The sequence below is a fragment of the Haliotis rufescens genome, unplaced genomic scaffold (assembly GCF_023055435.1).
Source record: "Haliotis rufescens isolate VD_foot unplaced genomic scaffold, xgHalRufe1.0.p SCAF_7, whole genome shotgun sequence".
NCBI classification, from domain to species: domain Eukaryota; kingdom Metazoa; phylum Mollusca; class Gastropoda; order Lepetellida; family Haliotidae; genus Haliotis; species Haliotis rufescens.
Window position 1 is genome coordinate 39,387,170 of NW_025964361.1, and position 12,009 is coordinate 39,399,178.

Consider the following 12,009-nt stretch of genomic DNA (forward strand, 5'->3'; position numbering starts at 1 on the left):
CGACTACTATACCTAGTGAGTATAGTGTGATATATTATTGAATATGCCTTACGTTTTGAGACAGTTCAGAATGAATTTGTCCCTTCGTTTGTTTGCGGAGATATGTGCATTCAGCAGACCATGCACGTTATTTCGGTCGTGCAATCCATGCAATTCCGCCTTTCGCATAATATATCCAGATTTGACCTTTGGTGACCTGGAAAGAGTTGGAATTGACACTGCCGGAAGTACACGAAACAACGGAAACGGACATTTTCAGCAGAAAACACAGATTTCTGTAGCTTTAGGTATTCTACCAGGATCCGTTGTTATATTTCCAGTGCATGTTTTTTACTTGATGACACAAAATGTATAAGTTCAAACTGTATCATAGATGTAAATTATACTAACTATACATTTTAATAATAAAATACTGAAAATTGGTTGTGTTTCCTCTGTAGCCTGCATGGTATAATTGCCAAGAAACACAAGGAACTATTCTAAGATCACTGTGCTATGAATATTATGATGCTTGTATAGTAGTTGTCAGAGATTGAAAGTCTTCACTGACGTAATTGGAAATCAGTTTAGGAAAGGCTTTGAAATATAGATGAAAAAAACAGACAATGGAAATTTCCCTTGGAAGTAATGAGAGCATTGCAGAGAGGAGAACTGTTATCTACAGCTTCAAAGATCAACCGTTCAAGTCACCGGAAGATCTACTGGAAATAGTTGGTATGTATATTTACATTCTTAAGGTTATTAAATATTCTAGTTGTATGGTCAACGTTTTTAACATTCTGTGATTCTCTTGCTTAACATGCTTAAAGGGACAGGAGGCCAACCGTCCTGAAGCTTTGTTTGTAAACAACAAAAGCCCTGCTGGCCTTTTTCTGCAAGAGAATTATTTCTGCTCCAGTAACTACACCGTGGATGTTGGCTTATCACATGACCCGACTTTTATCTTGTTTGTAAACAAGCACACTTATTCTCAAATAAGAACAGATGGGCCTAATTGCAAGCCTTTCGGTGTGCTTTACATTTGTTTTGCATAATTATTTTGACATACTACTATAACTGCGACAGTGAGGTACGTGACAATATAGGTTTATACATCAAAGTGACGGTATCACTAGCTGTACATAGGGCTTCGAAGGCAGCATGTGGTTTTAAAATACCCAAATAGAAATAGTTTTTCACATTTCAGGATCTTTTCTCAATGATAGCTATGTTTATATAAATGTGTATGACTTGTCCAAAATCAAACAGATGTAAAAGACATGAATGGACTGCCTAAGATGTGATGATGTGACAGAGGTACAAGGCTGGGTGGGACAGTAATTGGCTTCCTCCGTCTGAGGCATATTTATGTTGTCATCTTGGCTTTGATGAACACTAGGGCTGCAATGAATACACTATGAGGCGAATACGATTTGTATCATGAATATAGTGTAATGAATATGAATATTTATTCATAAATACAATAACAAGTCAGCAGTTGATGGATTATTTGTTCTATTCAATGAAACAAAAGCAGCACAAATTATTTGACATGGTTTGTTAATTATTAACATATTATACATTTATATACTTCACTTATCCAGGTACTAGTATCTGCTCAAATGCGACAATGACCAGTGACCACACTACTGTCAAATTAAATATTATAAAAGTGTTGTCTTTGAAGAAATCTATGCATATCATATGTTCTTATGGATGTTTTTAGACACAGGGTATGTAAATGAACATGACTGCATATTCATAGATATTCGCTTCTATTGGTCACGAATAACGAATACAATTCATGAATGGATACGGTTCGATTCACCAAATACGCGAGTGAATTGTAACAGCTCTAATGAACACTGCATGGCTTCTAATCCAATGAAGATGGAAATTAGTATTTTGTACCATATGAAAAACACACAAGCTTTTTTTCGATTTGCCTCTAATAAAAAGCATGACTGAAGCCAATTTTATCTGCACATCGCTTACGTTGTCGACTTTGCTGTCCGGAACGCTATTGTTTTGGTTTGAGAATTGAATTGGGTATGTGACGTCACACTTTGAAAGTAGTTCATGCATGATTTATTAACACAAACAGAACCGTCAACATACTGTCCCTTTAATCAGTATTATATATACAATAATGAAGGATGGTCCTGGGATCCTTGAACATGTTAAATTTTTTCTGCTACTGTGTTGTGATCTGAAGACCCCATAAAATATGTAATTGTTAATGCTACAGTTATGACAAGGACCTTTGACTTTCATACTTACTTAATTTTGAACACTGATGTTTCAAAAGATCTTGAAATGTGAATTTTGTTAAAATTCTGTCTTGCAACATTATTCATGTGCATGACAGAATTTTAACAAAATTCATGATGAGATATATGAGCTATATTGTATATTTGGTACTGATCATGCTGGTATATTAGATAAGCACTAAATATGATACAATTAGCCATTAACTTGATACCAGATATTCATGATACTAATCATGTTCATAGTGAAAAATTTGACTAATTTACAAAGATTACAAAGAAATTTTTATTTCAGCAAATCCTGATCTTCAGAGAGTGAGCACAAAGCCACCTTACCGACCTAAAGCAGGAGAGGTATATGTCTACCACCATGAACAGACTTACATGGATAAAAGTAAGCCATCACTGTTGATACCAAGTTTTGTGTGATTGTCTAATGCCACACTCAGCAATATTCCAACAATATGACGGCTGTCTGGAAATAATTGGGTCTGGACCAAACAATCCAGTGATTGACATCATGAACATCAAATTCAGTCCACACAATTGGGATTCAATGATATGCAACTAATCAATTCCATTTAGTGGCCTCTTACAACATAGGTTGCTGGGGATCTATATTCTTATCCAGAATCCCCACAATTGGTTAATACAAAGCCTGTTTATTAATGCTCCAAAGCATTGCAATTGTCCCTTGAGCGATCACAGCTTGGATGACAAATTAAAATGATAATATTTGACATTGATACCATGCCACACTAATGACATTTTCAATGGATTAGACATAATAATTTTTTTCCCCAACAAATTCATTGTTTGATGAGACCACTGGGTATCCATTTACAGGTTAATGGATATTATGCTACATGTACATGATTGTAAACCAAGCTGCCTCATTTGACAATGTAACAAGTTCTATTACTGTCTAAAATAATTATTGCGATTGTGATTATGTTGAATATAACAGCAGTCTTTGCAAAATGTTTGAGTCTACTATATCGAACCTGTCAACTGACATCATTTTCAGTAGATCTTGGTATTAATGTATGGACTTTTATTAGTAAAGCTTTATACTAGACACAACTACATTTTAATAGACTCGGGCTACGGATTAATGGCTTAAGTCAAAGCCTGTATCAATGAATATTCATAGTATCATCAGAACCACTACCTTTCTCTTAACTTCGACAAATGTCACTGTTGTGAGCTGGGAGTGATGGTTCGGGGTGGGATAACCTTGTGGTTAAAGCATTTGTTCTGAATGGTAAAGGGAAAAGTTTGATCCCCACATTGGTACAATGTGTGAAGCCTATTCTGGTGTTTCACAGTCATGCTGGTTTTTTAAAAAATACATTCATATTTTGGCCTGTATGGTAATCAAATCATGTTTTTTCTCATCAACCTCACCATGCCTGATTAAAAAGAGACATTACCCTCACAAAATCATTCACTTTCGCTTTGACATTTGAGAATCAGTAACGTGTCACTTACAACAAAAATAATAAATATATTTGTCTTCCTTTAAAAAATAGTTAAGACACCTGCTGCATAAACACACCTTTTGTATATTTCTTCAACAGAAAGTTGCCATGTTTTCCATATATTTATGATATGAGCGACATGTAGTTCGTAATTATTAATAAAAAATAAAAACATATTTTATCTTCAAAAATTATCCTGCATATTTTATTGAAACGATTTGAGATGAATTAATACAATTGGAATTTCTTGCCCTGCACTTGCCACCAACCGTCAATATGAGCAGACGACTCGATTTTTCAAGCCATGGTCATGAATCTGTTGTTTGTGATTGCAATACAATATTTAAAGATATTACTCTTTATCAATGATGGTATCTGGAAATGTGTTTGTTACAACAATTTGACTGGGAATGGTACTGATCCAATAAGCTTTTATTAATTGATAATGCTTTACAGAAACGTAGTGCTAAACAAAGGTCACACATTCATCAAAATAGTAATAAGCTTTGTCTTTCATTTACAGAAACTTGGGTCTATGATGGCTATCGGTGGAGAAACAATGGCAAGAAAAAGTACCCCAAGCCTTCACCCTTGTTCGAGAAAGTGTATTTCACTATTGACTGTGCAGATGCAGATAGTGTTGACTTCCGTCGCTGTGTCTATATCCCGATCAACAAAGAACTGAAGTACATGGTTGTGCAGTACTTTGGCGCTGCATCTACTCCTGGCCTGTTTTCTTCTGTTGAAAGAAATAAACTGTCAACTCGACCAAACACATCTAGGTTCGAGTATTTGGAATCTGCGGACAGTGATAACTCTTTAATTAGTGACCAGATGAACATTTCTGCTTTCACAGCTAGAGATGAGGGAAATTTGATGTCTCAGATAGGAGACATGTCTCTCCCATCCACATCAGGATTGGTTAAGAAATCAACAGTATCGGTAAGCCTCATTCCAAATAACAACCGTTCTAGTGTTGACGACTCAAATGGTGCTGAAGTGGACACATGGGTAGAGAAAGAGGGTGAAAACAATTTCAAATTTAGCCAGAAAACATTTACAGATCTAATGAAAATATGTTTTGAAATGAGGAATAATGATTATTTTTGGTCCTTCAGCTCAGCTCCGGAAGTGATTCTTCTATTTGGGAGCTGTGACCTGTGTTCCGACCTCAATGACTTCCTGTCAACACGGAATGACACCATACAGTGTCTGTCTTATAGCACATCACCGTGCCTTGATGGATTCTTCATATCAGTCTTGTCGCTTCATCATCCAAAGTTTATTCTCGTGGAGTCAAGCAGGAGTCCACCTGTTATTCCTCTAGTGTTCATGATCCACCAGGATAAGACCCCTCTTAGTCATACAAGTCTCTTCAATCTGATCGTGGAACATCTTCCAGCTTTGAGGGTTGAAGCCAGTGAGCCATCCCTTGCAATTATTCTTGACAAAGATCCAAATGTTATGACTGCAGTTAAAAAGTGCCTTCCAAGCTGCATCACCCTTCTTTCTCCTTCTTTCATCAGACGAGAAGCTCAGTGCTGGCTGACTAAGAACATGCACTCTAAGCGAACTGACCGCTACCTGACCGATTTAGAGGATCTGATGAGGGTAAGCTCCAAGTCAGAATTTGAATCACTCCTTCACAGTCATAAACACAGCTGCAGTAGGTCTTGGCTGAATTTCTTTGATAGTCAGCTAAAGGATGACATGATCAGCCACTGCAACAACTGGATGAGGATAAGAGACAAGGTCATTCACAAGGAGGTCCTTGAGGAAAACCAGTGCCCTCCCTTGGAACAGGTGTTATATGACCTTGAACTTTGCCATGAGGCAACCATGGATGTCCTGATCCAGGCCTTGTATTTCCTTCACCAGTTTCTCATGACAGAGCTGCAGAGAGGGAAAAGTGGATTTGGCTTGTACAGGCTTCATGAAAATTATATTTCAGAGTTTGGACATCCAGTTATGGTGAATTGTCAGTTTGTGGGGCAACCTTCTGAAATAGTTCAGTTGGTAATGAGTAGGAAGAAGAGTGCTTGTAGTAAGACCAAGGAAAGTGGCGCCACCTATGAGGGTGATCAAGGGGAGATAATGCCAATCAAGCAAGAGCCAGCAGGGGAAGAGGATACAAGTTATCTTGTTTTCCGTGAAGGAAATATGGTCATTGGAAATGAAAATGAAGAAGACAATGGAGACCGTTGTCTGTGGGAAACAGTTGGTGCTCAACGTAAAAGGAAGTTCTCATCTGACGATGTTGGAGACTCATGTACTGACATCAAGAAACAGTCTATTTCACAATAGTGGATGTTATGTTAAGACTGTGTTCTAAATAATACCTAACCTTGTATATATATACAAGGACAGGGGTATACAAGATAATAGATGTTCACTGTGAGTTGCATTCCTTAGCCATGCGAGGATCCACGGATCTCTGCTTCAGATACAAGATTGTCCCTGATTTAGAGACTTAGTTTGTCAGCATCACATCTGTTGTTTGAGGAATTAATCTATGACCTGCATTACTTTTGCCTTTAATCTCACAACACACAGTGATGTGACTATACGATGCTGAAATAGTGTTAAACTTGGTACATTTCAGACTGTATTATATTCAGTAGATTTAGGTGTAAATATGTGGGCTTTCAAGTGCTTGCTAAGTTAACAAACTGAAAGGTAATTTTACTGGACTTGGGTTTTGGACTAAACATGCTGAGGTGCAGACTGCAACTCACAATCTCATGAGTGTTTAAATATTGCTGTAATTGTTTGTACCTTAGAAGGGTTTCACGAACTAGGGATGTAGTGTTACCAGTTTCTTAGTGTACTTATCACTGCTTATCAAGTCATATGCCTGGTTCCATTTCTCTCATGAATAAGATGTGAGAATCCTTTCTTGATAGTTATCGTTACTATAATTTATACATTGACTAACAAGGCAAAATGGGTCACTCATATCTAGTGAGGCTCTGTCATATTGGTTTTGTGCAAAATGTGTGATGATGATACAAGACACAGCATACATGATGACAACCTCGATTATCAAGGGTAGTATATCCCCATTCGCTACCATAGCTTTGTTTTGAGTGATTATGGTTTTAAAACGCTTTCAGCAATATTCAAGCTATATCACAGCAGGGGACACTAGAAATGGTCTTCACATATTGTGCCCGTGTGGGGAGTTGAACCCAGGGTCTCTGGCATGACAAGTGAAAGCTTTAACCACTAGGCTACCCCACTGCTCATGGACTGTTACCGCCTCCGTGGTCTAGTGGCAGAGCGTCCGCCCGGAGAGTGGAAGGTCCGGGGTTCGATCCCCGGCCTCGTCATACCAAAAGATGTTAAAAGATGGTACTTGTTGTTACCCTGTCTGGCGCTCGGCATTAAGGGGCTAAAGCAAGGACTGGTTGGCTCAGAGTCAGTATACTATGTCTGAGTGGGGTATTCATGTTAAACTGCGGCATGGTATCTCAGTGAGCTAGCACTATAAATCGGCATCAGTCCGGACTAGTACAAGCAGCCACACACACACACATACACACACGTGCATGCACGTCGCTACATAAGTGCAATAATCTTGGACGCGACGTTAAACCCAATTTCACCTTACCTCACCTCATGGACTGTTCTAAGAGAAATGGAGATGATGACGAATGGGTCCAGGGTATTTATCATAATAGAATGGACATATGATACACTGGATAATCGAGGGTTCATAATGGAACATATGCTATTTGTGTCACCAAAGTCTGTACAGTTAATCAAGATTTATGTGTCACACTATGTAATATTCCCTATCATTCCTCTCAACTTACTTTGAAGTTTCTGTATTACATTCCTTTGACAGAATAAAAAAGTACTTGGAATTGTTTGTGAATAAAAAATGTCTTTATGTTGGTGAGTGTTCTTTCTTCCATCTGATTTGTGTTGATGGCATTATGTGAGTCAAGATGGCCATTACTAATGTTTTTGTTTTTTAAAGCCCGACTCTTCAATGTTCCAGCTATATGATGCGGGCCAGTAAATAATTGAGTCATGACTAGACACCAAGTCTGACCACCCATTCCATTAAGTCGCCTGTTTACAAAATAAATTAATAATTTTGGAAGAGTAATATTTTTAGTACACAGGAAATATGCAGAAGGAACCAGCAATCTCACAACACATATGTCTCAGCACCCCTGAGAGTACTTAGTTATTGTCTCTAGTATTAACATGATTCAAATGTTGTTACTGTCTGCACATCAACACAGCCAACAAGAAGTCATTTGTTTACATCACTGTACATCTTCCAGCTACATAACTCATAAACATGTCAATGGCAATATATCACAATACAGACCTTAATAAATCATGAGGCCGACCCATAAGAACCAAGGCTGAGAACTCAAGGAGCTCTTTTTGTAGGCCAGTGACATTTGTTCCACGTATTGTATATACCCTTATGGTGAAATGGGGTTTAACGTCGCACTAAAGATTATTGCACTGATATCGACCTCTGTGTGGTGTCTGTGTCTGTCTGCCTGGCTGCTTTCACTTGGCGTTTTAGATGCTTTAAAAATAGGTATGTTTTTTGGTGTATATAAATGCAAAATATTATTTGGTCACTAATGATGGGTAGGATAAATGCTTGGAAAGAAAACCATGTCTTATTATAAACATTTCAAGCCCCTCTCTGAAAATAAGGGCCAGAGAATAAATGGAAATTAATTGGTACTATTTCAAGCCCTCAAGCATTTTGAACTGTCAAAAAAGACAAAGGAAGAAGAACAAAATCTGCATGATACAGTACATCATATTCACAGAGTTAAACACCTTGCTCCATTAAGCACCCCTGACAACTTATAGTTCAATCTGTAAGTTATCTTTATAAGGGCTCCTTATAAGACTGACAATTTACAAGACAGTCTGTCCATATTTACTTGTGTATATTATACATTTATTAGAGAAAACAACAGTGCAGAAGGGGTATGTAATTGCCAAGTGATTATTATTGAAATTATTATTTAATCAACATATGAACTAAGGTTGTGTTCTCAACCACTCTATCTCTGAAAACAATTTTGTCTCATGTGTGGTTTAGTAAGCACCCTTCCTTTGTCAATTTTCTAAGGACTCAAGGTGCTTTAATATTATGGCAAATTACCTGTACTGTATTCAGACCACAGCTGTCAGTTCAGTCAGTGTGGTATTAGTGCCAGGATAGGGATACTTCAGATGAATGAATTGCCTGGATAGCCTTGACTGAAATACATAACTGTATGGCATGAGAGATATCCACAATAAATTGGCGATTATTTGATCATGGACAGGCTGTTATGTTTTTCATGTTAATTATACCTTTGCCAATTATATATAATGATTGCGAAAAATGTTAACAAGTTTTACAGGTTGTACAATGTTGTACTTCGTTATCCTGTGATGATTGTGTGACTTCTGTCTGGAGGCTAAGATGGGAGCTGGGTAGCTATGGGGCTCTGAAATAGCAAGTCCCTACACTGGAAGTTATATACAGTATGACGTTGAACCTCAATCATTGTGTCAAACTTAGATGTAACAAATTCCTGGTTGTTTCGAATTCAGCTTCTGTCCCCTGGGAATTCCTTCTATATGTTGATCTGTCAAATGGAACGGTTGTCTTGAACTCATTTGGGAGTCCCAAGTATCCAAATTAAGCATTAAATTCCCCCGATGTCTCAAACAGTTCAAAATCGAAAATAAAGTCCACACCCACCTAATTTTCAACTCACCTGAAACACAAATGACTGTTCTCACTGCAGGATGCTTTCTGATAACATGCCAATATCCAGTCACATCAAAGGTGCAAGCTGACTGCTTTATACACACTGGCAGCAAATGACAAAAGTGTTCTCACGCCTTTGACAAATGAACATTGAGAAATGAGTAAAGCAGATTAAGATTATGTTAGTGAATCTTAATTGAGTTATGAGTGAGTGAGTCAGTCAGTTGACTTTAACTCCGCTTTGAACAATATTCCAGTTCTATCAAGGTGTTCAAGCTATGAAGTATACTACGCTGATCCAGACGGCGATAGTGAGATCAATGATATGCCCGAGTAGCCCCCCCCCTTCACTACCAGGAACCTCGGCACTGACATTTATGCATGCCTTGAAAACTAGTGTTGCATCAGGACCTGGTAATAATCTCTAATAACATGATGTTTGCTTTTTGTAAATTCCTTTTGTTGGTTGTCTCAAACCCAGGATAATTCAAACTACAGGTACAAACAAGGTTCAACTTAAACTTTTTTTTGGCATTTCAGAATCTAATCTGTTATTATATATAGTGTTAACATTTCATTCAAAAAATTGTCTTCTGTATAAATACACTCAAATTGAAGAGTTTATAAGTTTGACTGGCAAACTTATTCATTTTCTAACTGTTACAATTTTGAGATCATCCTTAACCATTGTCTGTATTTTGCTTGAATATCTCTATAGATATTTGGGTTAAAGTCGTGATAGTGGTACAGCAGTTTGAGTCACACACAGCAGAGTTGTGCTTTTTCTCATGCCAGGATCCACAAATTGTAGTTTGGATTTTTTCTTGATAATGATTTTTGGTCAATCAACACAATACCTGTTTACCAAATTGCAAAAATCTATCACCTGTGTCATTTTTGGCTTTCCTCCTACATTAAGCTGACATGCTGAAATATTCAAAGCAGCATTAAAGTTAGATTCACTTACCCTCTCATTGTAAGGCATATATGAAGAGGAACTAAACAGGTAGCACAAATAACAAAAGAGTGCTAAAAGTTGTGCAATACTACATCCAGAACTATTTTCTTTGCAACTATTTCTATTGTAGAATGATAAGAATCGTGCTGAGATCCGACAACTGGCTTTGGAGAAGAATGTTGATGAGTTAAAGAAACGCCTGCTTCAGAGGATGGAGTTTGGCACAGCAGGTTGGTAAAATCGTCAGAGTGCAGATCTATGCGAGTAGTTACATCTGAAACCTTTACAGAGTAGATGTAGAAGTGGGTGAACACCATCCACTGAAGAAGAGCTGGAGTCATGGAAAAGGCAGAGCAGATATGAACATGGGCAGAGCAGACATGAACATGGGCGGAGCAGAAATGAATATGAGCTGACCAGACTTAAACATGGGGAGAATAAACATTAACATGGGAAGAGCAGACGTAAATATGAGCTGACCAGACTTAAACATGGGCAGAATAAACATTAACATGGGCGGAGCAGAAATGAATATGAGCTGACCAGACTTAAACATGGGGAGAATAAACATTAACATGGGCAGAGCAGACGTGAATATGAGCTGACCAGACTTAAACATGGGGAGAGCAGACACAAACATGGGCGGAGCAGACGTGAATATGAGCTGACCAGACTTAAACATGGGGAGAATAAACATTAACATGGGCGGAGCAGAAATGAATATGAGCTGACCAGACTTAAACATGGGGAGAGCAGACACAAACATGGGCGGAGCAGACGTGAATATGAGCTGACCAGACTTAAACATGGGGAGAATAAACATTAACATGGGCGGAGCAGAAATGAATATGAGCTGACCAGACTTAAACATGGGCAGAGCAGACACAAACATGGGCGGAGCAGACGTGAATATGAGCTGACCAGACTTAAACATGGGGAGAATAAACATTAACATGGGCAGAGCAGACGTGAATATGAGCTGACCAGACTTAAACATAGGGAGAGCAGACACAAACATGGGCGGAGCAGACGTGAATATGAGCTGACCAGACTTAAACATGGGGAGAATAAACATTAACATGGGCGGAGCAGAAATGAATATGAGCTGACCAGACTTAAACATGGGCAGAGCAGACACAAACATGGGCGGAGCAGACGTGAATATGAGCTGACCAGACTTAAACATGGGGAGAATAAACATTAACATGGGCGGAGCAGACGTGAATATGAGCTGACCAGACTTAAACATGGGCAGAATAAACATTAACATGGGCGGAGCAGACGTGCATATGAGCTGACCAGACTTAAACATGGGGAGAATAAACATTAACATGGGCGGAGCAGACGTGAATATGAGCTGACCAGACTTAAACATGGGCAGAGCAGACATGAATATGAGCTGACCAGACTTAAACATAGGCAGAATAAACATTAACATGGGCAGAACAAACTCAGACGTCAAATGAAAAAGGTTGCTGTCATCAGTGCATTTCTGTGCTATCGGGACAGATGGAGCCTGGGTTTCACATCATGCTGATGCCTAGGGTTTGACTTCACACATTGGTACATGTGGAGCCTATT

At 38.3% G+C, this 12,009-nt stretch overlaps 2 protein-coding genes across 2 annotated transcripts in view; both read left to right on the forward strand.

The window, feature by feature from the left end:
• Positions 1-12,009, forward strand: part of LOC124144195 (phosphoglucomutase-2-like) — a 65,123-nt gene that overhangs the window by 235 nt on the left and 52,879 nt on the right. The window contains exon 2 of the mRNA XM_048388110.1: positions 10,559-10,658. Within this exon, the coding sequence (XP_048244067.1) occupies positions 10,559-10,658 (100 nt within the window). The remainder of the gene's footprint in view (positions 1-10,558; positions 10,659-12,009) is intronic.
• Positions 6-7,058, forward strand: LOC124144190. Its single transcript, XM_046513479.2, has 3 exons — positions 6-714; positions 2,542-2,640; positions 4,251-7,058. Exons 1-3 carry the CDS (start codon positions 606-608, stop codon positions 6,029-6,031), a joined length of 1,989 nt encoding a protein of 662 aa, XP_046369435.2. The 5' UTR covers positions 6-605; the 3' UTR covers positions 6,032-7,058.

Bases quoted from the DNA above. Each gene is read 5' to 3' on its own strand.
- LOC124144190 (XM_046513479.2), top strand. From the start codon at position 606: ATGGAAATTTCCCTTGGAAGTAATGAGAGCATTGCAGAGAGGAGAACT. The intron at 715-2,541 runs GTATGTATATTT...TTTTTATTTCAG, and splicing joins AGATCTACTGGAAATAGTTG to CAAATCCTGATCTTCAGAGA. The intron at 2,641-4,250 runs GTAAGCCATCAC...TTTCATTTACAG, and splicing joins ACAGACTTACATGGATAAAA to AAACTTGGGTCTATGATGGC.